Source organism: Aquarana catesbeiana, linkage group LG05, assembly GCF_042186555.1.
Source record: "Aquarana catesbeiana isolate 2022-GZ linkage group LG05, ASM4218655v1, whole genome shotgun sequence".
NCBI classification, from domain to species: domain Eukaryota; kingdom Metazoa; phylum Chordata; class Amphibia; order Anura; family Ranidae; genus Aquarana; species Aquarana catesbeiana.
This window is the reverse complement of record NC_133328.1, coordinates 241,137,595-241,162,804: the sequence shown is the minus strand read 5'-3', so window position 1 is coordinate 241,162,804 and position 25,210 is coordinate 241,137,595. Positions and strand designations below refer to the sequence as shown.

The 25,210-nt window shown below is 40.6% G+C and overlaps 1 protein-coding gene across 2 annotated transcripts in view; it reads left to right on the top strand.

Annotated features, from left to right (window-relative positions):
* The window catches only part of GLB1 (galactosidase beta 1), a 156,482-nt gene that overhangs the window by 39,695 nt on the left and 91,577 nt on the right, over positions 1-25,210 (top strand). For both annotated transcript variants that reach the window (XM_073630640.1, XM_073630639.1), the window contains exons 3-7: positions 3,814-3,964; positions 9,094-9,154; positions 11,856-11,950; positions 12,072-12,252; positions 17,051-17,109. In XM_073630640.1, coding sequence (XP_073486741.1) covers positions 3,814-3,964; positions 9,094-9,154; positions 11,856-11,950; positions 12,072-12,252; positions 17,051-17,109 — 547 coding nt within the window. The remainder of the gene's footprint in view (positions 1-3,813; positions 3,965-9,093; positions 9,155-11,855; positions 11,951-12,071; positions 12,253-17,050; positions 17,110-25,210) is intronic.

The following is a 25,210-nucleotide window of genomic DNA, read 5'->3' as shown; positions in this document are numbered from 1 at the left end:
GCATTGCTATGGGACGTCCCATATAGTTAATACAATGGCCCCGTGATGTACGATAAAAAAAATAGGATTTTTTTAAACAGCTTACCTGTAAAATCTTTTTCTTGGAGTACATCACGGGACACAGAGGTCCCGCCCCTCTTTTTGGGTTTTAGATATATTGCTTTGCTACAAAAACTGAGGTACTCTTGGTAGGAGGAGTGGTTATATAGGGAGTGAACTTCCTGTATTGGGTATGCCAGTGTCCAGCGCCTGAAGGTGGCTATAACCCATATAATTAATAATATGGCTCTGTGTCCCGTGAGATTTTACAGGTAAGTTGTTATAAAAATCCTATTTTTCTGGCAGTGCCCCTCCTGAGACTAGACTCTGGATCCGCCCCTGTGTCACAGAACCAGAGACGTGCGGTGAGGTCAGTGGCTGGTGAGGCACTTGCTAATATTACAGCCAGATACACACAGGTTACATACACGAACGTTGGAGCGAGAACAATAATGCTAGCGCTAGACCTCCTCTACCTCTAAACATGTGACTTGTAAAAAATTTTGAAGTGTCGCCTATGGAGATTTTTAAGTACTGAAGTTTTGGAGCCGTTCCACAAGTGTGTGCAATTTTAAAGCATGACATATTAAGTATCTATTTCCTCAGAGTAACATCAACTTTCATAGTATACAAAAAAATCTGGCTAACTTTTTTTTAAATTATTATTATTATTATTCATGAAAAGTTTCTTTCCAAAAAAAAATGCGTTTGAAAAATTGCTGCGTAAATACCGTGTAACATAAAAAGTTGCAATGACCACTATTTTATTCCTTAGGATGTCTGCTAAAACAATATATATGTTTGGGGGTTCTGAGTAATTTTCTAGCAAAAAAAGATGATTTTTACATGTAGGAGAGAAGTGTTAGAATTGGCCTGGGTGGCAAGGGGTTAATTACCATAAGTAATATACAAATAATTATTATATATTGTTTCTAAGGTAATTTTACTATATTTTCAAAAACTGTACTCAAGCAGGTGACTTAAAGCGGAGTTCCACCCAAAAATGGAAATACCGCTTATGTTCCTCCCGCAGGCTCCGCAGTGATCTAAGCAATGTCGGGCCCCTCCTCCGTCCACCCCGCTCTCTTCTGGGAGACACACAGGTCCCAGAAGACAGCAGGGACCAGTGAGGACACGTATGCGCAGTAGGAAACTATGCTGTGAAGCCGCAAGACTTCACTTCCTGATTCCCTTACCGAAGATGGCGGCGCCTCTACCCAAGAGCCGAGGGACAGATCGGCTTCGGGTGAGGACATCGCGGGCGCCCTGGACAGGTAATTGTCCATATTTTAAAAGTCAGCAGATGCAGTATTTGTAGCTGCTGACTTAAAAAAAAAAAAATAATAATTTCGGCGGAGCTCCGCTTTAACGGACAAATTACTGAAGTTTGAAGTTATAACTTCCAACCAGTAATTTCACAGTAAATAATATATTCTATTATAACATATATATATCATAATGTATGATTTAGCTTGTACCTTTTCAGCAGCAGCAGATTCTCAGTCTCCCTCTTAACTGTGTGAGAAAAACATGGGATTGTGGGGAGATCTTTTACAGTACATATAAACACGTTTTTTTCCTTCTAGTTAAGAGGGCTGGGCTGGAAGGGAGCATTTGTCTTTTAGACACATCCCCCTTCTATGACACTGCAGTGAGAGGGCAGCCTCCACTGCAGCATTTTTATTGGACAGCTGGGGCCCATGATACTTTACCATTGGTCCAAGACTCCAAGCTGTCCATTGAGCTCAGTGCCTCTGACAAGAAGTGAGGAGAGGCACTGTGAGCTCATCCTCTCAGTCTGGTGCAAACAGAGTGTGCCAGCTTGTATTTAAACTGTCCGCTCTGTATGTAGCTTCTGACAGGCTGCACAAGGAGCCCTGTATCTCTGGAACCATAGATCGGAGCCCCAAATTTTCTACCAGTGGTGGGGTATGACTTCAGCTACCTACCCCCCAAATTATATGTGACCCCAGGTCAACGAGCTATGACCCTCGAAGTTGTGTGTGTTTATTTATTTTTTTTTTTTGTTCTGCCTCACCTTCCTCCACTGACTGCACATCCCTGCACAGTATCTGTTGGCATTCATGGTTCCCTCAATAAACTGTAGCTCCCCAGTGCCGGCAGCACTCATGTAGTCCTAGACCATGACACTCCCACCACCATGTTTGACTGTAGGCAAGATACCCTTTTTTTTTTTTTGTACTCCTCACATGGTTGCCACCACACACGCTTGAAACTATCTGAACCAAATACGTTTATCTTGGTCTCGTCAGACCACAGGACATGATTCCAGTAATACATGTCCCTAGTCTGCTTGTCTTCAGCAAACTGTTTGGGGGCTTTCTTATGCATCATCTTCCTTCTGGGATGACAGCCATGCAGACCAATTTTATGCAGTGTGCGGTGTATGGTCTGTGCACTGACAGGCCGACCACCATGTATGGTCTTGGCCACCATGCTGCAGTTCAGTTTTAGGGTCTTGGCAATCTTCTTATAGCCTAGGCCATCTTTATGTAGAGCAACAATTATTTTTTTAAGATCCTCGGAGAGTTCTTTACCATGTTAAACTTCCAGTAACCAGTATGAGAGCGATAACACCAAATTTAACACACCTGCTCCCCATTCACACCTGAGACCTTGTAACACTAAGGAGTCACATGACACCAGGGAGGGAAAATGGCTAATTGGGCACAATTTGGACATTTTCACTTAGGGGTGTACTCTCTTTTGTTGCCGGCGGTTTAGACATTATTGGCCGCTCTCAGCCAGACCCGTAGGTGATCTGTAAGTGGGGGTGGATGTTTTTATCCCCATATGTATTTTGTTCCTTTTTTCTTTTTCTTTATTCCCCCCCCCACTCTTCTGTTATTCGAGACCCCTTACCAATAGTTGAACCTTATTAATTCCAGATACTACCAGCATCTGCTCCTGAGTGGAGAGTTCCACGAAACGCATCGAGCCATTCTGATGCTTTCATGATATACGCTATATGGGATAATTTTATCATTTTTACCTTGTTTTACTATATTATTCTGTAACAATCATGATTTCTTATATACCTATTATGTGATATATGGATTCATGTGGCTGACTTTTACACGGTTACTACCATTTAATATTATGCTCTAAGCTATAAATGAATTATATATTAATAAATACTATTTCATTTTCTATGCATATATTTTCCTGTATGTGTATATATATGTGTGTGTGTGTGTGTGTATATATATATATATATATATATATATATATATATATATATTATGCTATAAAAAATATGTATTTGCTGACAGACACAACGGGTCTTAAACAGGAAGGGGTGGGTCATATTTAAATTAGGGGGTGCACGAGTTTAGGCAGCACAAATCCTAAATATACCACTGCCCTCCATCCCTTGTCCATTCACAGAATGCCTTGTATACCGTGAACAAAATACAAGATGTTTTGTAAATGGACAAGAGGGGAGGATGGGGGAAATTAAAGCACACCATCCTTTACTGTACAACCGCCAGAAGATTACAGCTAATAGTATTTGGGATGACAAAAAATTTGATTTTGTTTTTTTTTTGGATCCCCAACACACATCCAGATGTAGTTCAACCACTATGACCAATCAAAAGTAAAAAAAAAAGTTTTTTTTTTTTCCTGGGGTTCTATTCAGTGATCCGTATTTTGAAATGCAGACTTATGAGTGGTATAATCGTTTTTATAAAGAGCTTGTATATACTTTTACTGGTGCTGTAAGTGCTAATATCTATTTATTTGTCAATCCAGGTATGTACCATGGAACTTTCATGAGCCGAAGCCTGGTGTCTTTGATTTTTCTGGAGATCATGATATTGAAACTTTTTTGAAGTTGGCTAATGAAATTGGATTGTTAGTGATACTGAGAGCAGGTCCCTACATATGTGCAGAATGGGACATGGTAATTTGTTTATTTTTAAGATTTGGGTCAAGGCATTTTTCTGTACAACGGTGTTAAGCATCAACTTTCTCCAATTATGTTGACAATCCTAATGCATAAACAAACCTCAAAAGGCTTGGAATCATTTCAAACTTTCATTCTGAATTTTGGAATGCCTCCCATTTTTCCCAGTTTTTATTACAATTTAAACAGTTCAAGTCCAGTGAATATTCTTAAATAGTACAAAAGTAAGCAGTAAAGTGTTAGAGGTTTGAAAAAAAAATCTTGTACTGCAATACTTACTACCTTTTAACCCTGGGCTGTCCCCTGAAGAACCTCTTCATAAGATGTCCCCCAATGTCCTCAACCTAAAAGATTGGGAATATACTTTGAGCTAGAGGCGCCATGGGTGCCTCCGCATGGTGAACTTCATTTACCTATGAATCTTGCGGTCATATCCCATCTTAAAGTTGTTGTAAAGGCACAAGGTTTTTTTCCTTCTCTTCTATGCATGAAGGTAAAAAAACCTGTGTGCAGCAGCCCGCCACTTAATACTCAAGTCCTTTTTCGATTTAGGGATGTCCACGAGAGCCTTGCCTCTTTGGGGACTAGCGCTCCTGATTGGCTTTTGGTAGCAGCAGGAGCCATTGACTCCCGCTGCTGTCAGTCACAGCCAGTTAGCCAATCAGGAGACAGGGCCCAGCAGTGGCTCCATGTGCAAGCTGCTGTGGGGGCACCTGGCAGGAAGGAGGAGCCAGGAGCACTGGCGTGGGATCTGAGAAGAGGAGGATCTGGGCTGTTCTGTGCAAAACCATTGCACAGAGCAGGTAAGTATAACATGTTTGTTATTTAACAAAACACAAAACAAGGCTTTAATATCGCTTTTAAGCACCTCTTATCCAGGAAGCATATGGTGATTTATTGTAGTCGTTTCTCATAACTGACGTTTTCCAGCCCCCCTACTAGCTTTATTGCCCTTCTCTGGACTCTCTACAATTCAAGGACATCCTTTCTAAGGACTGATGACCAGAATTGGACAGCGTACCCAAGATGTGGCCTAACCTGAGTTTTGGAAATTGGTAGAATTATAGTTTTATAAATACCCTTTTCAATGCATGATGTGCTTACTGCAGCTTGGCATTGCATGAGTTATCTACTGGGACCCCCCAGGCCCTTTTCCATGCTAGATTGCCCCAGAAGTTCTCCCCCTAGCGTGTAACTTGCATATTATCTCTCAAGTGCATTACTTTACATTTAACAAGATTAAATCTCATCTGCCATATAACTGCTTAACTTTCTATTCAAACTAGGTCGTCTTGTATACTTGCCATAGTCTGTTGTGAGGTTCTGCTTAGCTTTGTATCATCAGCAAACACAGAGAATTAACTATTTATTCCAGCCTCTATATTGTGTATGATCACTTTAACTAACTACTTCAGCTCCGGGAAGACTTACTCCGCCTTCATGACCAGGCAATTTTTTGCGATATGGCACTGCATTACTTTAACTGACAATTGCGAGGTCGTGCATCGCTGTATCCAAATAAAATGTATGCTTGTTTTTTTTTCCCCAAACAAATAAAGCTTTCTTTTGGTGGTTTTTGATCACCTCTGCGTTTTTGTTTTTTTTTTCTTTTTTTGCGCTATAAACAAAAAACAAATGGCCGTTTTGAAAAAAAAACAAAAAACATTTTTTTACTTTCTGCTCTAAAACGTAGCCAAATTTCAAATTTCTTTGTCGGTTTAGGCCAATATTGCTACATATTTTTGGTAAACAAAAGTACCAATAAGCGTATATTGATTGGTTTGCGGAAAAGTTATAGTGTCTACAAACTATGGGATATATTTATGGAAGGGCGATCAAAGGGTTAACGGTAATCTGCCTTGTTTACATAGGCAGATTGCCATTCTGCCTGTGTACAGAATGATCTGGTGGAAATCCAGTTCGGTGGGACCCTCTGATCAGTTCACTCGCCCCTGATGTGCAGGTTTGTATGTGTGTGTATGTGTATGTGTATGTATGTGGAGGCAGCAGGGGAAAATATGTAAGTAGGGGCTGGAATAGAATGATAACCATGTTTTATATTAGACCCTAAATATGGGTGTAACATGAAACCTGGTCAGAAAGATGGAGTTAGCTTTTAAAACAGTCTGTGTGGACAAAACGTATTATCACAGCAATGTAATCTGTGAAGGGTCTCAATTGGTCATGGCATAACTATTGGGAGTTAGTCACAGTCTTCTGGACTTGTTTTGTAATGTTGAAGATGTTTTGTAACTTATCCAAGCTATTTCTTCAGTATGTTTCCTGATGGTCGTTTAGAAGTGGCTTGGAAAGCTGTAAAACATCTTCAGCGTTACAGAACAAGTCTAGTTGAATATGACTACCGTATTTATCGGCGTATAACATGCACTTTCTTTCCCCTGAAAATAGGGGGAAAATTTTGCGTGCGCGTTGTACGCCGATAGTGTACCTCAGAGGGGGAAGAGTGCCGCCAGAATTCACAGAGCCGTCATCTCCTCTCCACTTGGCTCGAACTCTGCTCTCACTTGGCCCGCATGTCACACACACAGTCCCGCCTCCGCCACCGGCATTGAACCAGTGTTCTGTCTATCACAGGAGCTGGTCCGATGCCGGAGGCGGGACTGTGTATGTGACTGCCGACTGAGAGCCGAGTAAACCGATGACGGCTCGGTGCTTTCCTATAAGAGATGGTGAGCTGCATTGATGGGGGAGATGGGCACAGACCAGGCTGCAGATGGGCACTAATCGGGCTGCTTTGATGCTCACTGACCACTATTTAGGTTCAAAGTGGTTTATTTAAAAAAAAAAAAAGGTTTTTTTTTCCTGAAACTTCCCTCTTAAATTGGGGTGTGTGTTATACGCTGATAAATATGGTAATTACTACTAGCTATAGCAATGCAAATGTTGACTAATCTTGCAAAATACTTTGCTGTTCCTAGGTTACTCCCTGATCTTGAATCTTTTGAGATGTCTCTTAAGATGTGTAGTAGGCGGTTTTAGTTTAGATTGTAATAAAATTAGCAGTGATGTTTAGCGGACATATGGAACCTTTTTTTTAATGTTGGTAATGTGTTCTTATATATTTTTTAACTAGATGACATCTAATTAAAGTGGTTTATTGTAAGAAAAATGGGCAGTGCGACAAATGACAATTCACCTTCGCTATAACCAGATATTCATTGCACTCATCTTGACTTTTCTCTCCAACCTAAACAGCATTTAACCCCTTGTCGACTGGCTCGCGCTGATATACGTCGACAGAATGGCTCTGCTGGGTGAAATCTATATACCTATAGGTACATTGTTCCCTTTAAGAGCTGCCAGGAGGTGCGCCCACTGCTCGGCAGGGGACCGATGCTACTACCCGCGATCACGGTCACGAGAGCACACACAAATCCCTGTTCTGTCAGGGGAGAGGAAACATATTGTTTGTTCCTACTAAGTAGCAACAGCGATACGTCTCCTCCCCCAGTCAGTCCTATCCCTATACAGTTGGAAACGCTAACTAGGGAATACAGTTAACCCCTTGATTGCCCCCCCAGTTTTAACCCCTTCCCTGCCAGTGACATTTACACAGTAATTGGTGCATTTTTATAGCACTCATCGCTGTAAAAATGTCAATGGTCCCAAAAATGTGTCAAAAGGGTCCAATCTGTCTGCTGCAATGTCGCAGTACCGCCAAAAATCACAGATCACCATCATTACTAGTGAAAAAAAAATGCCATACATCTTTCCCATAGTTTGTAGTCGCTATAACTTTTGTGCAAACCGATCATTTTACCAAAAATATGTTGATGAATATATATTGGCCTAAACTGATGAAGAAATGTGTTTATTTAAAAAACATTTTTGGGGATATTTATTATAGCAAACTGTAAAAAATAGTGTGGGGTTTTTTTTTTTTTTTTTTTTAAATTGTCGCTCTTTTTTTTGTTTATAGCGCAAAAAATTAAAACCACCAAGGTAATCAAATACCACCAAAAGAAAGCTCTATTTGTGGGAAAAAAAAGGACGCAAATTTCGTTTGGGTACAGCATTGCATTACCAGGCAATTGTCAGTTAAAAGGATGCAGTGACAAATTGTAAAAAGTGCTCTGCTCAGGAAGGGGGGTAAAATCTTCTGAGGCTGAAGCGGTTAATTGTGGCTGAGTTGAGGCGATGGGGTTGTTCTTCTTCTTACTTTTTTTTATTTTTTTTAATTTTTTTTTTTTTTTTATTGTAGAGATTTTTCTTTTTCTTAATATGAAATTAAACTCTCTTTATTTTTTAATTTTTTTGTTAAAAAAAATGTCTTACCCTTGTTTTTCTGGTGTCTTTTTTTTGTTTTTTGTTTTGTGCAGACTCCCTATCCTCCAAATATAGACCTGGTAGCTACTAGTGTAGAACGAGCAGAGCGGTTTCTTCTGTACACATGCTCTGCTCTATGTGCACTCCACTTTCCATAGAGCTGGATGTGTTTGCACGTAGATGTGTAGTCCATCTTGGGTGCAAGCAGAAGAGGGTGGCTATGTTCACATGCACAATGGTGGCATGGAGAACAAACTCAGCCACCCTACAACAAGGAAGTCTGAGAATACCTGAAAAAGCTTGCATTTGAGAGATGAAGCAGAGGAAAAGAAAGCTAGGTGCAGTACATTCTACTTATTGCATTTATTTTATAAAAAGGGAGTTTAGTGTCACTCTACACAGACTGATTTTTGTAAGTAATACTGGTTGAATTGCTTACAAATATTAGGTCATGTTGGCAAATGTCTCTCTGCTATCTTAAACCGCAAAAATTGCACTATTTGAGAAAACGTGAAAGCCCTGGATTCTTTAATTGATGGGTGATGCTTAATATGTTGAGTCTAAGTACCCCTGGATTGTATGGCTTAAAATGTTGTTTTTTTTTTCTTATTTCCTTTCTTCTTCTATTCTTTTGTCTTATGGATAAACATTCCTATATATTTTGAGAATGCTATGTCCTGAAGTAACCTAGCACATTTTGTGATTTTTATGTACCCCTTATTGTATAGTACAGTGTAATCTGACTAATAAAATATATTGGAAAGAAATATTCGGTCATGCATGGGTGACCTTTCTGAACAAATACTTTTATCACTAAACATTCCTTTGTTTTCTTGCAGGGAGGATTACCTCCTTGGCTTTTAGCAAAGAAGTCTATTGTTCTCCGGTCTTCTGATCCAGGTATCCTGAATCCTTCAACATTACTATTACTATTTATTTTTAAAAAGTCTTTTCATTATTTCATGTGTTAATTTTTATTTTTTATTGTTTAGTTTTTACATTGCATTCTATTCTGCTCACATCAGAGTTGCAAAATGGCAATTTTTTTTCATCTAACTCATCAGCTGTAAATTGTATAGTTTTTGAGAGCCATTTAACATTTCAAAATTTTACTCTTTGTAATACATTTTTCATTTTTAAATATAACTAGCCAGTAAATGCTACTTCCCTTTTTTTTTTAATTTTTTTTTTTATCTTGAACAAACTTTTAACACCGCTCCCAAACTATATCCCCTGATTGCCATTGGCATGGCAGGGCTTTCTTGCTGAATGCAGAAGGGGAGCAGAGCGTCCCAGCACCCAGCAAATTTTAACGGGCACTATCGGCCAGCGTGATTTCTTGCCCTATGGTGGCTGTATAGCGTAAAGGAAAAGCACCAACGGACATGAAGTCTGCACACAGTTAAGTGCCCATTAGGGTTTGATTACTCCTCCTCTCTAGTATTGCTTCTAGCTGTGTACTCATTCCTTCTTGGATTTTGTAGCTGGATGATCACACTGGGGGGGTCTATAATTATTCCAGCAGACACCACTATTGGGTTTAGGGGAGCTTTTTTAATCTACTGACACTGGTTAATGGGGCACCATTCCCCCCAAAAACCGAAGGTACTACCCAGAGAGAGGAAGATACTATTCCAGTAGAGAGCGGAAGGTACTATATCCTGGCTGGATTTTGACGTCCGTGGATTGCACAAACTCGGATAAATGTAACTTGAGTGTCTCATTTTAGCATAGTTGCAGTACTTCCTCGACTTTCTTTGTTTCAGGCAAAAGGAAGTTGATGAGATCTGATGCCTGAAAGCCCCATTTTCATATCTTCTTGGACATTTACAATGCTTGTCTGTGAAATCAAAGAATAAATAGAAAAACTGGGCCTTAAACTCACAGATACCAAATGTGCATAACATTTCTAAAGTTGTAAACAGTAAAATGTAACCACATTTTTTACTGTTTACAACCATTACCATCTGTTGTACTTTCCCTTGAAAGCCTGTGTGAACAGGAGACAATGCAGGAGCATATCTGGGGGATGGGGATAGAGCACCCTGTGATAGAAACGAGGACCATTGTTGTGGGATCACCAGATATTATTTTGTGTAAGCTGCAGACTTAAAGTGATTGTAAACCCTCACCTTGCAAAACAAGCCATTCGTTTTCAAATTGAAGCGAAAGGCAAAATCTTTAATGTATAGATATAAAAAACATTGTAAGTACCTTTTTCCCTTTTATTATAAGTGATCACATTCCCTTTAATCTCAGCTGCATAGAGAGGTGGGGGTGAAGAAACAGCAGGACACTGAGCTACCCAGTGAATGGCTGTGCCGGAGGAGCATGTCAGGACAAGTCTGATCATTTGAGGAGAGCAGGTTGAGTTCTCAGCACAGCTAGAGAACTGGCCATGCTGATCTGTAATGCCTAGTGTGGTCACATTTTATTAGGAGAGCAGAGGGACTGACTGGAACACCAGGGATTTCACAAAAAGGGAGCAATACAAAGAGAACAGGATAGAATTTCATACAAGTATGTGATACAGCAGGCACTTGTCAGGAATTTGAAATGTTGGTTTTACATATTCTTTAATATATTGAAAATTACTCCTAAATCTGCATTAAAATATTTGTAGCATATGTAAGATTTCAGGGGTTGGTTTTGCATATCGTTTTAATATAGAATTTAATGCATGTGTTGCAGTGCGTTTCGGGTGTGTCTGTACTGTGTGTTTATGGTGCTTTTAAAAATTACAGTTGTCCTGTATGTAAAACACACCTGCAAAACGAAGACTGCATATATATATGCTTACCTTTTCCAGCAGTCTTTCTTGAAAAGCTTCTGCTTCACTGCTCACTGCCTGTGGCAATTATTCACATACTTCTGGATGTGTGCATCTTGGGTAAAGGTTTGTGAATCTTGTGTAAAAGAAATTTTTAATTTAAAAAAATAAATAAAAAAAATACCCCTTAGATTTAAAGGTTAAAAAAAAACATACTTTTATTTTTCTTTTCAGCTCCTCTGGCTGTGATGAAATTACTTTAAAGAGAACTTTAAAAAAATATGTCTATGCACACTTATGCTTTAGATGGAATGTAGTGTTGTGTATGTATTTTTTCTTATGATCAAAAATAAAAATGCCATTTTTTTTAGTAGGTAAATGATTGATTTACGATTTATATTAAAATATTGCATTTTTCGTCCTGACCATAAAATATGTACAAAAGCATTCCACTAGATCCACTAAAATGAATTTAATTTAAATATATATCTATACGCACCTTGAGCTTTATTTATGAAACATTTGTTGCACAACTATCAGAAGCGTTAATGCAAGTTCAACTAAATGTCCTGCATTTTTTCTAAGAGATCAGTGCCTGTATCATCAGCTTCATTTAGTACCCACAATGCAGTATACTTTTCTCATTGAGATAGTTCAGGCAAATATACTGCATTTTGGCCACTAGATGGAGCTGAGGATACAGGCATTAATCTCTTAGGAAAAACACTGGACATTTTGTTCAACTTGCACGAATGCTTCTGCGTTCGTGCAACAAATGTTTTATAAAAAGTCCCCAAGTTTAACAAATTAATATTTTTGATTTTTTTTAAGATTATCTCCAGGCTGTGGATAACTGGATGAGTGTATTCCTTCCCAAGATAAAACCTCTTCTTTATCAAAATGGTGGTCCAATCATTACTGTTCAGGTAAAAAAAAAAAACTTTGTCATTGGCATATTTTAAAGTTCTTTTTATATTTAGTTGTTGAATCTAACATCCATGAACAGATTGTCTATGAATTCTTTTAATGCATTTTGTTATTTACCAGGTTGAAAATGAGTACGGAAGCTACTTTACTTGTGATTACGACTATCTTCGTCACCTCACAAAATTGTTCCGTCAACATTTAGGGGATGACGTAATTTTGTTTACAACAGATGGCTCTGGTCTACCTTATGTAAGATGTGGATCCATTCAAGGCTTGTATACAACTGTGGATTTTGGGCCAGGTTAGTTAAAAAAAATATTTTATATACATACACAATAGATATAAAAAGTCTACTCACCCCTGTTAAAACGTCAGGTTTCTGTGATTTAAATAAAGACATAAATAATTTCAGAACTTTTTCCACCTTTTTAATGTGACCTATAAACTGTACGACTCATTTGAAAAACAAACTGAAATCTTTTTTTGGGGGGGAGAGTAAAAATAAAAGAATGTGGTTGCATAAGTGTGCACACCCTCTTATAACTGGGGATGTAGCTGTGTTTAGAATTAAGCAATCACATTCAAACTCATGTTGAATAGGAGTCAGTACACACCTGCCATCATTTAAAGTGCCTCTGATTAACCCCAAATAAGGTTCAGCTGTTCTAGTAGGTCTTTCCTGACATTTTCTTAGCCGGATCCGACAGCAAAAGCCATGGTCCGCAGAAAGCTTCCAAAGCATCAGAGGGATCCCATTGTTAAAAGGTATCAGTCAGGAGAAGGGTACAAAAGAATTTCCAAAGCATTAGATATACCATGGAACACAGTGAAGACAGTCATCATCAAGTGGAGAAAATATGGCACAACAGTGACATTACCAAGAACTGGACGTCCCTCCAAAATTTATGTAAAGACGAGAAGAAAACAGGGAGGTCAGGGAGGCTGCCAAGATGCCTACAGCAACATTAAAGGAGCTGCGGGAATATCTGGCTGTGTGGTACATGTGACAACAATCTCCCACGTTCTTCATGTTTGGGCTATGGGTTAGAGTGGCAAGACGAAAGCCTTTTCTTACGAAGAAAAGCATCCAAGCTTAAAAACACATCTGAAGTCTCCCAAAAGCATGTGGCAAAATGTGTTTTGGTCTGATGAAGCCAAGGTTGTATTTTTTTGGCCATAATTCCAAAAGATATGTTTGGCGCAAAAACAACACTGCATATCACCAAAAGAACACCACACCCACAGTGAAGCATGGGGGTGGCAGCATCATGCTTTGGGGCTGTTTTTCTTTAGCTGGTCTAGAGGGTCTTATGAACAGTGCCAAATACGAGTCAATATTGGCACAAAACCTTCAGGCTTCTGCTAGAAAGCTGAACAGGAACTTCATATTTCAGCATGACAACGACCCAAAGCATACATCCAATTCAACAAAGTAATGGTTTCACCAGAAGAAGATTAAAGTTTTGGAATGGCCCAGCCAGAGCCTAGACCTGAATCCGATTGAAAATCAGCCGGGGGAACTGAAGAGGGCTGTGTACAGGAGATGCCCTCGCAATCTGACAGATTTGGAGTGTTTTTGCAAAGTGGGCAAATATTGCCAAGTCAAGATGTTCAATGCTGATAGACTCATACCCAAAAAGACTGAGTGCTGTAATAAAGTGAAAAGGTGCTCCAACAAAGTATTAGTTTAAGGGTGTACACACTTATGTTATTTTTAGCTTTTAATTTTTACTTCCCTCCACCTAAAAGATTTCAAACAGAACTCCGACCAAATGTTTTTTCCATGTCCTTGTTGCTGATCTCCTACCTCCACCAACTTTGCCATCCATGTTATTCTGAGCTCTGTAGTTCCTCTGTAATAGGCTGCTGAACTTGCTGAAAAACCGTTATTGCTTGGTGACTTCCTGTTTGTAAGACTGCTGGCTGTTATCTCTCTTCTCAGCTCAGCCAGAGGTCTGACACACCCCGTTTTGGTCCTCTGAAAGCGAGCAGGGAGGAAGCAGACATGTTGTGGGCGGAGGGGGTCTCACAGCCCCCGGTCTGTCCCGCCCTCCTCCTCCTTCCCCTCCCGCTCCTCCTTTGCTCCTGCCAGTCACCACTCGCTGCTATCTCCGTGCAGAGCGGGTATTTTCATCAGTAATTGAATGACACAGCGGGGATCTCCCGCAGTGTCAGGTATTGTATATGTGAACACCGATCGCTGATGTCCGCCTCCCACCTGTATAGGAACAGTGCGCTGTCAATCATAATAGCGGCGGCAGGCGGGGCATCAGCAATCAGTGTTCTCATATACAATACCTGACACAGTGGGGCATCCCCACTGTGTCATAAAAGTGATTTCTGATAATTCCGGCTTTGCACTGGTCGTCCCTGACAAGCGGCACTGGTGGTCCCTGACAAGCGGCACCTGACATTCGGCATTACCTGACATTCGGCACTGGTGGTCCCTGACATTCGGCACTGGTGGTCCCTGACATTCGGCACTGGTGGTCCCTGACATTCGGCACTGGTGGTCCCTGACATTCGGCACTGGTGGTCCCTGACATTCGGCACTGGTGGTCCCTGACATTCGGCACTGGTGGTCCCTGACATTCGGCACTGGTGGTCCCTGACATTCGGCACTGGTGGTCCCTGACATTCGGCACTGGTGGTCCCTGACATTTTGGCACTGGTGGTCCCTGACTTTCGGCACTGGTGGACACTGATATGCTGCACTGGTTTGTATTTATATTAAATGCATTACATTTATTAATTTAATTTAAATGTATTTCTTAAATGCATTAAATTAATATTATACTAATTTGCATTTGTATTAAAATGCTTTGCAATTATAAGGCTATAACCTATCATACCGTGGCTTGCTGGCTGCAGAATGAGGGGTATGATTTATGTTGAAGTGGGCGAGTTCACATTTACATGTACAAGCCTAGTGCACCTCCCACATTCACTTCAATCCCAAGGATTCATGGGAAATGTAGGATGATTACAGTTATAGAGAAGAGGATATGATGCAATCACTGTTCTAAGAGATCCTCCCTGCCAGAAAAGATAATGCATTTTTTGAATCACAAAGCTGACTTCCTGAAAATTCAATCAGAAATGTAACAAATGTAATCACTGTTTAGTGGTGTGTGTGTGTGTGTGTGTGTGTGTGTGTGTGTGTGTGTGGTGGTTGAAAATCCCAGAGTTCTGCTTTCAGTCTGTTGTTTAAAGCGGAGCTCCACCTTAAACAAAAATATTAAAAGCCAGCAGCTACAAATACTGCAGCTGCTGACTTTTAATAAATGGACACTTACCTGTCCCAGGGTCCAGCGATGTCGGCAGCCGAAGCCGATCGATCGCTCGTCTCCCGGCTGCCCCCGCTGCCATCCTCGGTCAGGGAATCGGGAAGTGAAGCGTTGCGGCTTCACTGCCCAGTTCCCTACTGCTCATGCGCGAGTCGCGCTGCGCTTCTACACTGGTCCCCGTTGTGTTGTGGGAACTGTGTGCTTCCCAGAACACAACGGGGGGGGGGGTGGGCGGGCATTTGCGGCTAGCTGCGGCTAGCTATGCCCGGAAGTGGGTGCAGATACCTGTATTGAGGCACCGGAGGGGGTGGAGGAATCCGATGAGCAGAAGTTCCACTTTAGGGTGGAACTCCGCTTTAACTGAGTTGTCCAGTTTATAGGTCACATTAAAGCTGGAAAAATTTCTGAAATGATTTATCTTTGCCTCATTATTTATTTATTTTTTTTTACATCACAGAAACCTGACATTTTAACAGGGGTGTGTAGACTTTTTTATATCCAGTGTGTGTGAAACATATTTATTATGCAAAAATATGAAAATGTTTTTTTTTTTAAATTTTTTTTTTTTTTTTAACGTCTCAGATTATCTGAACGCTCAAATAGCATTATTTTGGCAATTTATATAGCTGCAATTGTTGGCATTCCATTTTGCATTTGGGGTGTGTGTATTTACAGGCAAATATCACATTTTGACTATACAGTAGTATTTTCAGGCCTATCTACCCATTTCCATTTCCATTCATCCATTGGGGTATAAAGGGATACACATTTTTCCAAGGAGGGGTATATTCAGCAGAATACAACCCAGCCTCCTGCTATGTCTCTCACGGTATGTTTACAGCCCTACCTGACCATCTTTCTCTCCAGCCTGTTCCTTGGCCAGTGCCCATGTCCATGAGCATACACTCCCCACTATCATCCTCTATATGTCCTCCATCGGAGTGTAGCCTCTTTCATTTCCTGGCCATTTTTTGGCCAAGCACTTCAGTCCCAAATTAATCTACTTGTTCCTGATGGTCAGACATCTTTCTGTGCCAAACGTGGCTCTTCTAATTCCTCCTAACATTAGATGAACGTTAAAACTACTTTACTTTAGAGTTCTCTGCAGCATTTGCTGGCCTAGTGCTAGCCACTGGGCTATCCTGACCAGGCTCATTTCCCCCTTTTTATTTTTTCTATATAAATGTGCCAGTTGGTGGTGGTATCATCGAAGCTGTCCCCACTCCCCAGTAAGGATACCCCTAGCATCACCTAGTCAAACAACCATTGTTCCTCTTTTTATTTTTCTATTTCTTAGTTTGATTATTTGTATCTCACATTTTATACATGTCCTCCTTGGCTTGTGTCTTTGTGTCTAAATAAAGATTATACAAAAAAAAGAGGGGGTTCATTGCAGATCAGATGCACCTATCGTGGATTCTGCATGATCTCAGAATTGTCTAAAACTGTTGTCAAAGGCAAGCTGCTTTTGTGGGTTACCATAGGCCCTAGCAGATGCATCACAACTGGTGTAAAATGAGCTTCCTCTACAACTTACATGAGATCAAGGTTGCCATTTCCATGTTTACAATTTGAATGAATATCGGTTTGTGTACAAATGCCTCATTGTGTCTTTATTCAAAACTTCGGTGCTCTATCTAATGTCTAAAGGAACATTCCCTACTTTACAGTGGTATTGGCAGTTTGCTACTGACATCGACTGGTGTATACTTTAAATGTGCAGCTAAATATTCCGCCCCTTTTCTCTATTTCAGCAAAAAAAAAAAAATAACACTTTTTTTTATTCTGGTTTTATATTTGTCTCTTCTTCAGGTACTAATGTAACAGAAGCCTTCGCAGTTCAGCGATTTAGCGAACCAAATGGACCACTGGTAAGAATACGTTTGTCTAATCTAATTTAATTGAGTGTAATTTATTCTAGACATTCACCCCTCATGTTTAGACACCATCAGCCCCCATCATGTGACGCTTCCCCTCAAATTCATCCAACAAATTCAGACCTGCCTTTTCTTAACTGAAGCCCCATTACATTGGTGGTCAATGCGAAACTAGTTGTTGTAATTGCCCCTACTGTGTTGGTGGTCAGCACAGAATCTCCTGTAATGAGGAAAAAGAGGAGGAGGGGTCTTTTAGACTGATTTCCAATGCCTCCCTACATTAGTGGTCAGTTTATGGCCCTCCAGTTGTTCAGGAACTACAATTCCCATCAAGCCTAGTCATGTCTGTGATTGTCAGTTTTACAATGCCTCATGGGATGTGTAGTTCCGCAACAGCTGGAGGGCCGTAGTTTGAGGATCCCTGGTTTAAATGCTCCCTTATATTGGTGGTCAGTGCAAATGCTCTATTTACATTGGCCTGTGATCCGCTGTATTTAGTTTGGGTGGAATTTTACAGAGACCAGTAATGCAAAAGGGCATTTACACCACTGTATCGGGTATATATGCTTATGTGTGAACTTATATGTACACCTCATTATCAGGGGCAACATAAAAGCATATACACACACACTGAAAGTAATCCTATGTATTCCTTAATAAATTCTCAGGTATTTTTGGGTTTGATAGGTTGTACAAAGTATTACACCCACCTTGTAAAAGTTTTTCCTAGTTCTAGGCAGATTATCTTCTGAAAGTGTAAAGAGCCTGAGTGGGTGAGTTTGCGATAATTGGTGGAGCCTTCTGGCTTAGTGGATTGGTTTTAGCGTGTTGCACATTAGATAAATACTGTAAATATATATCTATAGGCACCTAAAGATTTTCTTTAGGTAAAACTTTTTTCTTTTTTTTTTTTGGATAGAGTGGGGTAAGGTTAGACCCTCTGAAACCTTTATTGCAAGCATTGTCTCCATTTGGGAGATTCAACCCTTTTTTGGTAACTGTGGTCTTCAAAAAAAGAAATCCAAAATTTTAGAGTTGTCCTCAGAACCAGTGGTAAGGGGATATCTTCCAATGACCACACCTTTTTCATGGGACAACTGTCTAGGATGCAAAATCCCCTCACTTTGGGAGATTTCCCCTAATTTATTGTTGCATCTCTGGGACAGGACGTGAAGGGAAATGTCTCTTTATATGACACAAAAACTGCATAAAAATAACCAGGCAGGTGTTTTATTCCTTCCTTACTTTATCCAAATTGAAAAAGTTTTGGCTTTTCATACATTTCATATAAACAGCTACATACATTTTTGCAGATTTGATGTTTTTGAAGAAGAATTCCAGGTATGGATAGTTTTACATAGTTGCATTGGTCCATCTATGCATAAACTATACCTGTGGAATCCCATTGGAAGCTGGAAATCCATTTAAGTAGATTCTGCCACTACAGTGATCTCCACTAGCTTCTGTGTCTTGTACCGAGCAGCCTCCTGCTGCATCTTGAACACAGGAGGTTCGCTGCTCGACACAGGCGCCATTTAGAGATTGTTTTGCATTTTCTCAAAGATTGGAAAACATTCTATGATTGGAAGCGGTAGAGATGTGGCGCTGTGATGTCACGTTAAGTAGACGACTAAGATTGTCTTTAAGCAGTCAACTCTAGCTCATCAATATCTCTTCCTCTCTAGACTATTGATTACATTTTTTTGGAAATGCACAGGTAAGAAGACACAAGAATCTCATAATCTAGTTCTCCTTTTTGAAGATTTAAACTTTACCCACAAAATGAGGCCAGAGATATTTAGTGATTGTAAACCCTCACCTTGTAAAACAATGCATTCCATTTAACCACTTCAAGACTAAGCCTATTTCTGACACTTGTTTACAAGTTAAAATCAATATTGTTTACTTCGAACCCCCAAACATATTTTTTTTTTGTCGTTGCAATATTTTATGTCACACTGTATTTGCGCAGCTGTCTTTAAAAAAAAAATACATTTCAATGAATAAAAAAAAACTAAACAGTAAAGTTAGCCCAATTTTTTTCTATAATTTGAAAGATGATGTTACACTGAGTAAATGGATACCTAACATTTCATGCTTTAAAATTGCGCACACTCATGGAATGGCGAAAAAGAATGTTGCTTAAAAATCTCTAAAGGCGATTCTTTAAATTTTTTTTTAATGATTACCTGTTTAGAGTTACAAAGAAGGTCGTGAGCTAGAATTATTGCACTCGCTCCAATGATCGCAGTGCTACCTCACATGTGCGATTTGAACACTGTGTCCATTTGCAGTTATGGCTTGCGTATTAGTTTTCTTTGGCACCTGAGCTTGAAGGGATGGGGCACGTTAAAAAAAATTTCCTTAAATTTTTTTATAACACTGTTTTCTTTAAAAAAAAAAAAAAAATCTGATAACTTTTATCGCTGTCACAAGAAATGTAAGCATCCCTTGTGACTGTAATAGGCAGTGACAGATACTCTTTGTGGAGGGATCTGGGTCTAAAAGACCCCAAACACCTCTATTGCACTTAAAAGTGTGTGTGTGTATATGTATATAATTTTTTTGGATCTGCACCATTGGCTGTCGAGTAAACCATCTCCATGTATTTACAGCTGAGAGGCTTCTTAGCCGCATCGGTTTTTGTTATTACTTGAAAGCCGACCGTGGGCTCTAAAAACAACAGTACCGGAGTGATGCCTGTAGTTGCAGGCATAGCCCTGGTACAACCACTTGAAGCCAAATGACGTACAGGTACATGATTTGGTTGCAAGAGGTTAAAATATAAATGAAAGGCAAAACATTTTGTGTATAGATTATAATTTTTTTTTCTTTTTATTTAACCACATGCCGACCGGGCCATAGCCGAAAGACGGCTACAGTGCTTCCGTGACCCCGGCGCATCACGGTGAACGGTGAACGGCTGCTAATCGCGGCCGTTTACCATGTGATTGCTCCGTCAAATGACAGAGGGGGAGGAGCGGGGGAGGGATCGGATGGTAGCAACGTTGTGGGCTGCATCTGTAGTGCCCACAACGCTGCTCTGTGAGAAATACAGTCACATCCAGCCATCCATCCATCCATGCTCAGCCATCCCTTCATACTATAATACCCTGCAATACTCTGCAATACCCCACAATACTCTGCAATACTCTGCACTACTCTGCACTACTCCGCAACACCCCACAATACTCTGCAATACCCTGCAATACTCTGCAATACCCCATAATACTCTGCAATACCCCACAATACTCTGCAATACCCCCACAATACTCTGCAATACCCCACAATACTCTGCAATACCCCGCAATACTCTGCACTACTCCACAACACCCCACAATACTCTGCAATACCCAGCAATACTCTTCAATACCCTGCAACACCCCGCAATACTCTGCACTACTCCGCAACACCCTGCAATACTCTGCACTACTCTGCACTACTCCGCAACACCCTGCAATACTCTGCACTACTCCGCAACACCCTGCAACACCCTGCAATACTCTGCACTACTCCGCAACACCCTGCAATACTCCGCACTACTCCGCAACACCCCGCAATACTCTGCAACACCCTGCAATACTCTGCACTACTCTGCAACACCCCGTAACACCCCGTAACACCCCGTAACACCCCGCAATACTCTGCAATACTCTGCAACACCCCGCAATACTCTGCAAACCCCGCAATACCCTGCAATACTCCACAATACCCTGCACTACTCTGCAATACCCAGTCATACCCAGTCATACGCTGCAATACCCAGCCATACTCTGCAATACCCAGCCATACCCAGTCATACTCGGCGATACCCTGCCATGCGCAGCCATACCCAGCCATGCCCAGCCATACCCGGCCATGCGTAGCCATGCTCGGCCATACTTAGCTGTACTCGGCCTCTGTATGTGGCCAGGCTGTGGAAGTCTCACACATGTGGTATCGCCGTACTCAGGAGGAGTAGGAGAATCTATTTTGGGGTGTCATTTTTGGTATGTACATGTTATGTGTTAGAAATATTGTATAAATGGACAACTTTGTGTTAAAAAAAAAATGTGTTTTAACCACTTCCTGCCCGCCGGCCATCATACGACGTCCTTGACTTTGTGTGGGGATATCTGAATAATGCCTGCACCTACAGGCATCATTCAGATATCAGCTTTTTCAGCCGGCGATTCCCTACACCATAGGAACAATCATAGCGGCTGTTCCACTGCTTGATCGTTCTTATGGGAGGCGTGAGGGGACCTTCCCCTTCCTGCCGCCCTCCGGTGCTTCTACCGACTCACCGCTACGATCGAAGCCAGGATCTTTTTTTAATTTTTTTTATTTCAGGCTTCCCAGCCTAGAGGTGAGATGTGGGGTCTTATTGACCCCATATCTCACTGTAAAGAGGACCTGTCATGCCATATTCCTATTACAAGGGATGTTTACATTCCTTGTAATAGGAATAAAAGTGATAAAATTTTTTTTGGAAAAAAGTGTCAAACTAAAATAAATAAAGTAAAATGAACAATAGAAAGAAAAAAACATTTTTTAAAGCGCCCTTGTCCGTGTGCTCACATGCAGAAGCGAATGCACACGTAGGTCCCGCCCACATATGAAAACGGTGTTTAAACCGCACATGTGAGGTATTGGTGCGAACGTTAGAGCGAGAGCAATCATTTTGGCCCTAGACCTCCTCTGTAACTCAAAACATGTAACCAGTAAAAAATTTTAAAGCGTCGCCTATGGGGATTTTTAAGTAGCGAAGTTTGGCGCCATTCCATGAGCATGTGAAATTTTGAAGGGTGACATGTTAGGTATCTATTTACTCGGTGTAACTTCATCTTTCACATTATGCAAAAACATTGGGCCAACTTTACTGTTTTGTTTTTTTTTTTTTTTTTTTAAGCACAAAACTATTTTTTTCCCAAAAAAAAGCGTTCAAAAATTGCGAGATTAAAAGTTGCAACAACCGCCATTGTATTCTCTAGGGTCTTTGCTAAAAAAAACATATATAATGTTTTGGGGTTCTATGTAATTTTCTAGCAAATAAATTATGATTTTTACATGTAGGAGAGAAATGTCAGAATTGGCCTGGGTGCTCCAGAACGCCTGGAGGTGCTCCCTGCATGTTGGGCCTCAAAATGTGGCCACTCTGTGTAAAAGTCTCACACATGTGGTATCGCCATAATCAGGAGTAATAGCAGAATGTGTACCTGCTAATATGACATTTTTTGTGAAAAAAAAAAAAAATCTCGATTTTGCAAAGAATTGTGGGAAAAAATGACAACTTCAAAAAACTCACCATGCCTCTTACTAAATACCTTGGAATGTCTTCTTTCCAAAAAGGGGTCATTTGGGGGGTATTTGTACTTTTCTGGCATGTTAGGGTCTCAAGAATATAGATAGGCCGTCAGTAATTCAGGTGATCAATTTTCAGATATTGGCACCATAGCTTTTGGACTCTATAACTTTCACAAAGACCAAATAATATACACCGATTTGTACTTATTTTTACCAAAGATATGTAGCAGTATAAATTGTGGCCAAAATTTACGAAGAAAAATTACAAATTTGCTAAATTTTATAACAGAAACAAAGAAAATTTCATTTTTTTACCGAATTTTCAGTCTTTTTTCTTTTATAGCGAAAAAATAAAAAACCCAACGGTGATTAAATACCACCAAAAGAAAGCTCTATTTGTGTGAAAAAAAGGACAAAAATTTCATATGGGAATAGTGTTGCATGACTAATTGTCATTCAAAATGTGAGAGCACCGAAAGCTGAAAATTGGTCTGGTTAGGAAGGGGGTTTAAGTGCCCAGTTGTCAAGTGGTTAAATGCCTTTTCCCCATTTTTATTAGTAATCCCTCTGTTCTCAGCTGCATAAGAACTGGGGGGTGGAGATGAAAACAGTGCACAGAGCTTCCCAGTAAATGGCTGTGCAGAGGGGGTGTCTGGGCAAGTTTGATTATTGGAGGAAAGCACACAGAGTTCCCAGCATAGCTCGAGAACTGATCACAGTGGAGCTGATTTATTAAAACTAGAGTGCAAAATCTGATGCAGCTCTGCATAGAAACCAATCAGCTTCTGGGGTTTGTTGTCAAAGCTTTAATTGAAGTTAGAAACTGATTTACCACCATGCACAGCTTCATCAGATTTTGCACTCTCCAGTTTTAGTAAATCTACCCCAGTGTGGTCAGTTTTTAATAGGAAAGCAGAGGGACTGGCAGGAACACCAGGGATTTCATACAAAAGAAGCAATACAAAGAGAACAGGATACTTTTCCATACAAGTACATGGTATGAAATGTTGGGTTTACATACTCTTTTTAAAGTAGATTTATTTTCTTGAGAGCCACTTTAGAAGTCAGTTTATTTGTCAGTTGTAAAACGATAAGAGAGGGCCAGATCAGTATGAGCAAAAATAATACAATTTATTTAGTGTCACTTGCATGTAAAACTGCTGTGAGCTATCTACAGGGCTGGTGTGGCGTGCTCAGCTGGAAGGCAGCGGTCTCGATGGACTGGAGGGCAGCTGCAGACATAAGCTGGGACCCGCCATGGGGAAAGCCGGCAGTGTCCTGGGCTTTCGCACACTCCACTGGCGATGGATCTACAGGCAGGCAGAATGAGAAAGGGGAGGGCTGCAATGCGTTTCCAAGGCCCAACCTCCTTCATCAGGCTAACCTGCCCCACACATGGAAAAGGACATTTATACGGTCATAGGGATTGAAAAAGAGCCAATCAAGAATGGGCAGAGGCGACTATGCCAGTGGCCAATCGGAGACAAATAGATGGATCCAGATGTCCTGTTATTTAGAGTACTAATGGGCAGTATGAGAGCTCTCTCCTGGGAGCTGTGTGTTCCCAGGAGACAGCGTGGTGGGGACGGGAAGAGGCGTAGACTCCCATGGGAGTCTATGCCGGAAGTGGGTGCAAATACCTGTCTTAGACAGGTATCTGCACCCCCCTCCCCCCTGAAAGGTGCCAAATGTGACACCGGAGGGGGGGAGGGTTCCGAAAAGCGGAAGTTCCATTTTTGTGTGGAACTCCGCTTTAAGCACAAACAATATATATTATAAAATCTTTGTTCATAATTTATGTGTAAACCTAAATTGAAAAGTTATTTTTACATATGTATATATGTATGAATATGTGTGCGAAGACTCTTAAAGCCTGTAATTAAAATGATATTAATGATAGATGTGTATAAAACTCAAACTCAAAATATACGGATGCAAGAAATGCATGTAAAACATATGCATACTTACAGACTGTAACCACATAAAACTAGCAATAACGATGCTAAATAATTAAAATAAGATTCTGCACTCAAAGTATCATAAAATCGAAGGAGATGGGGCCTCGGAAACGCGCTGTGGCCCGCCCCCCCCCCCTTATTCTGCTTGCCTTTTTTAGATCTATCACCAGTGGCGTGTGTGAGAGCCTAGGATGCCCCCGGCTTTCCCCACAGCGGCTCCCGGCTTGTGCCCGCAGCTGCCATCCAGTTCATCGTGACCGCTGCCGCCCAGGCTATTAGTTTGTCAGTGAAGCGCCGACTCACCTGCTATTTATTAGTGTGTGATTCTGGCTGTTATTTGTCAATTGTATCTGACTTTATCTGTCTCCATGGTCAACTCTGCTGGTACTGTACAATGTATAGTTTTAGGAGCAACAGCAGTTGCTTTGCTTTTAGTAAAGCCTGAATTATTTGAACTAATGTGTAACATAGATGAGGGAAATAAATGACTAGAACTGCCTTTTGAAAAAAAAAACTATGCAGCTGCCTTAAAACTATAACCATAAAGCGTATCTATAGCCAATGCTTTTTTTAGTCCTGGATAGAAAGGGAAATGATGAGAACACCTGTTGGGTCGTACTGCTCTTCGGGGGACTGTTAGATAGATTTTCCCTTATTTGCTGTCCCTCAGACAATATTTTCATCTGATAGAAAGTGACAGAATCTGTCCAACAGCAACACAGACAGAAGTAATGTTTGTTTTAAGTGAAGTAGGGAAATGCTAGAACCTCCATCAGCTTTTTATTGTCATTGGTTTCCCTGTTGCAGATTTTCTCTCACTTCCTGTCTAGTTGTCCTCAGAATGGAAAATA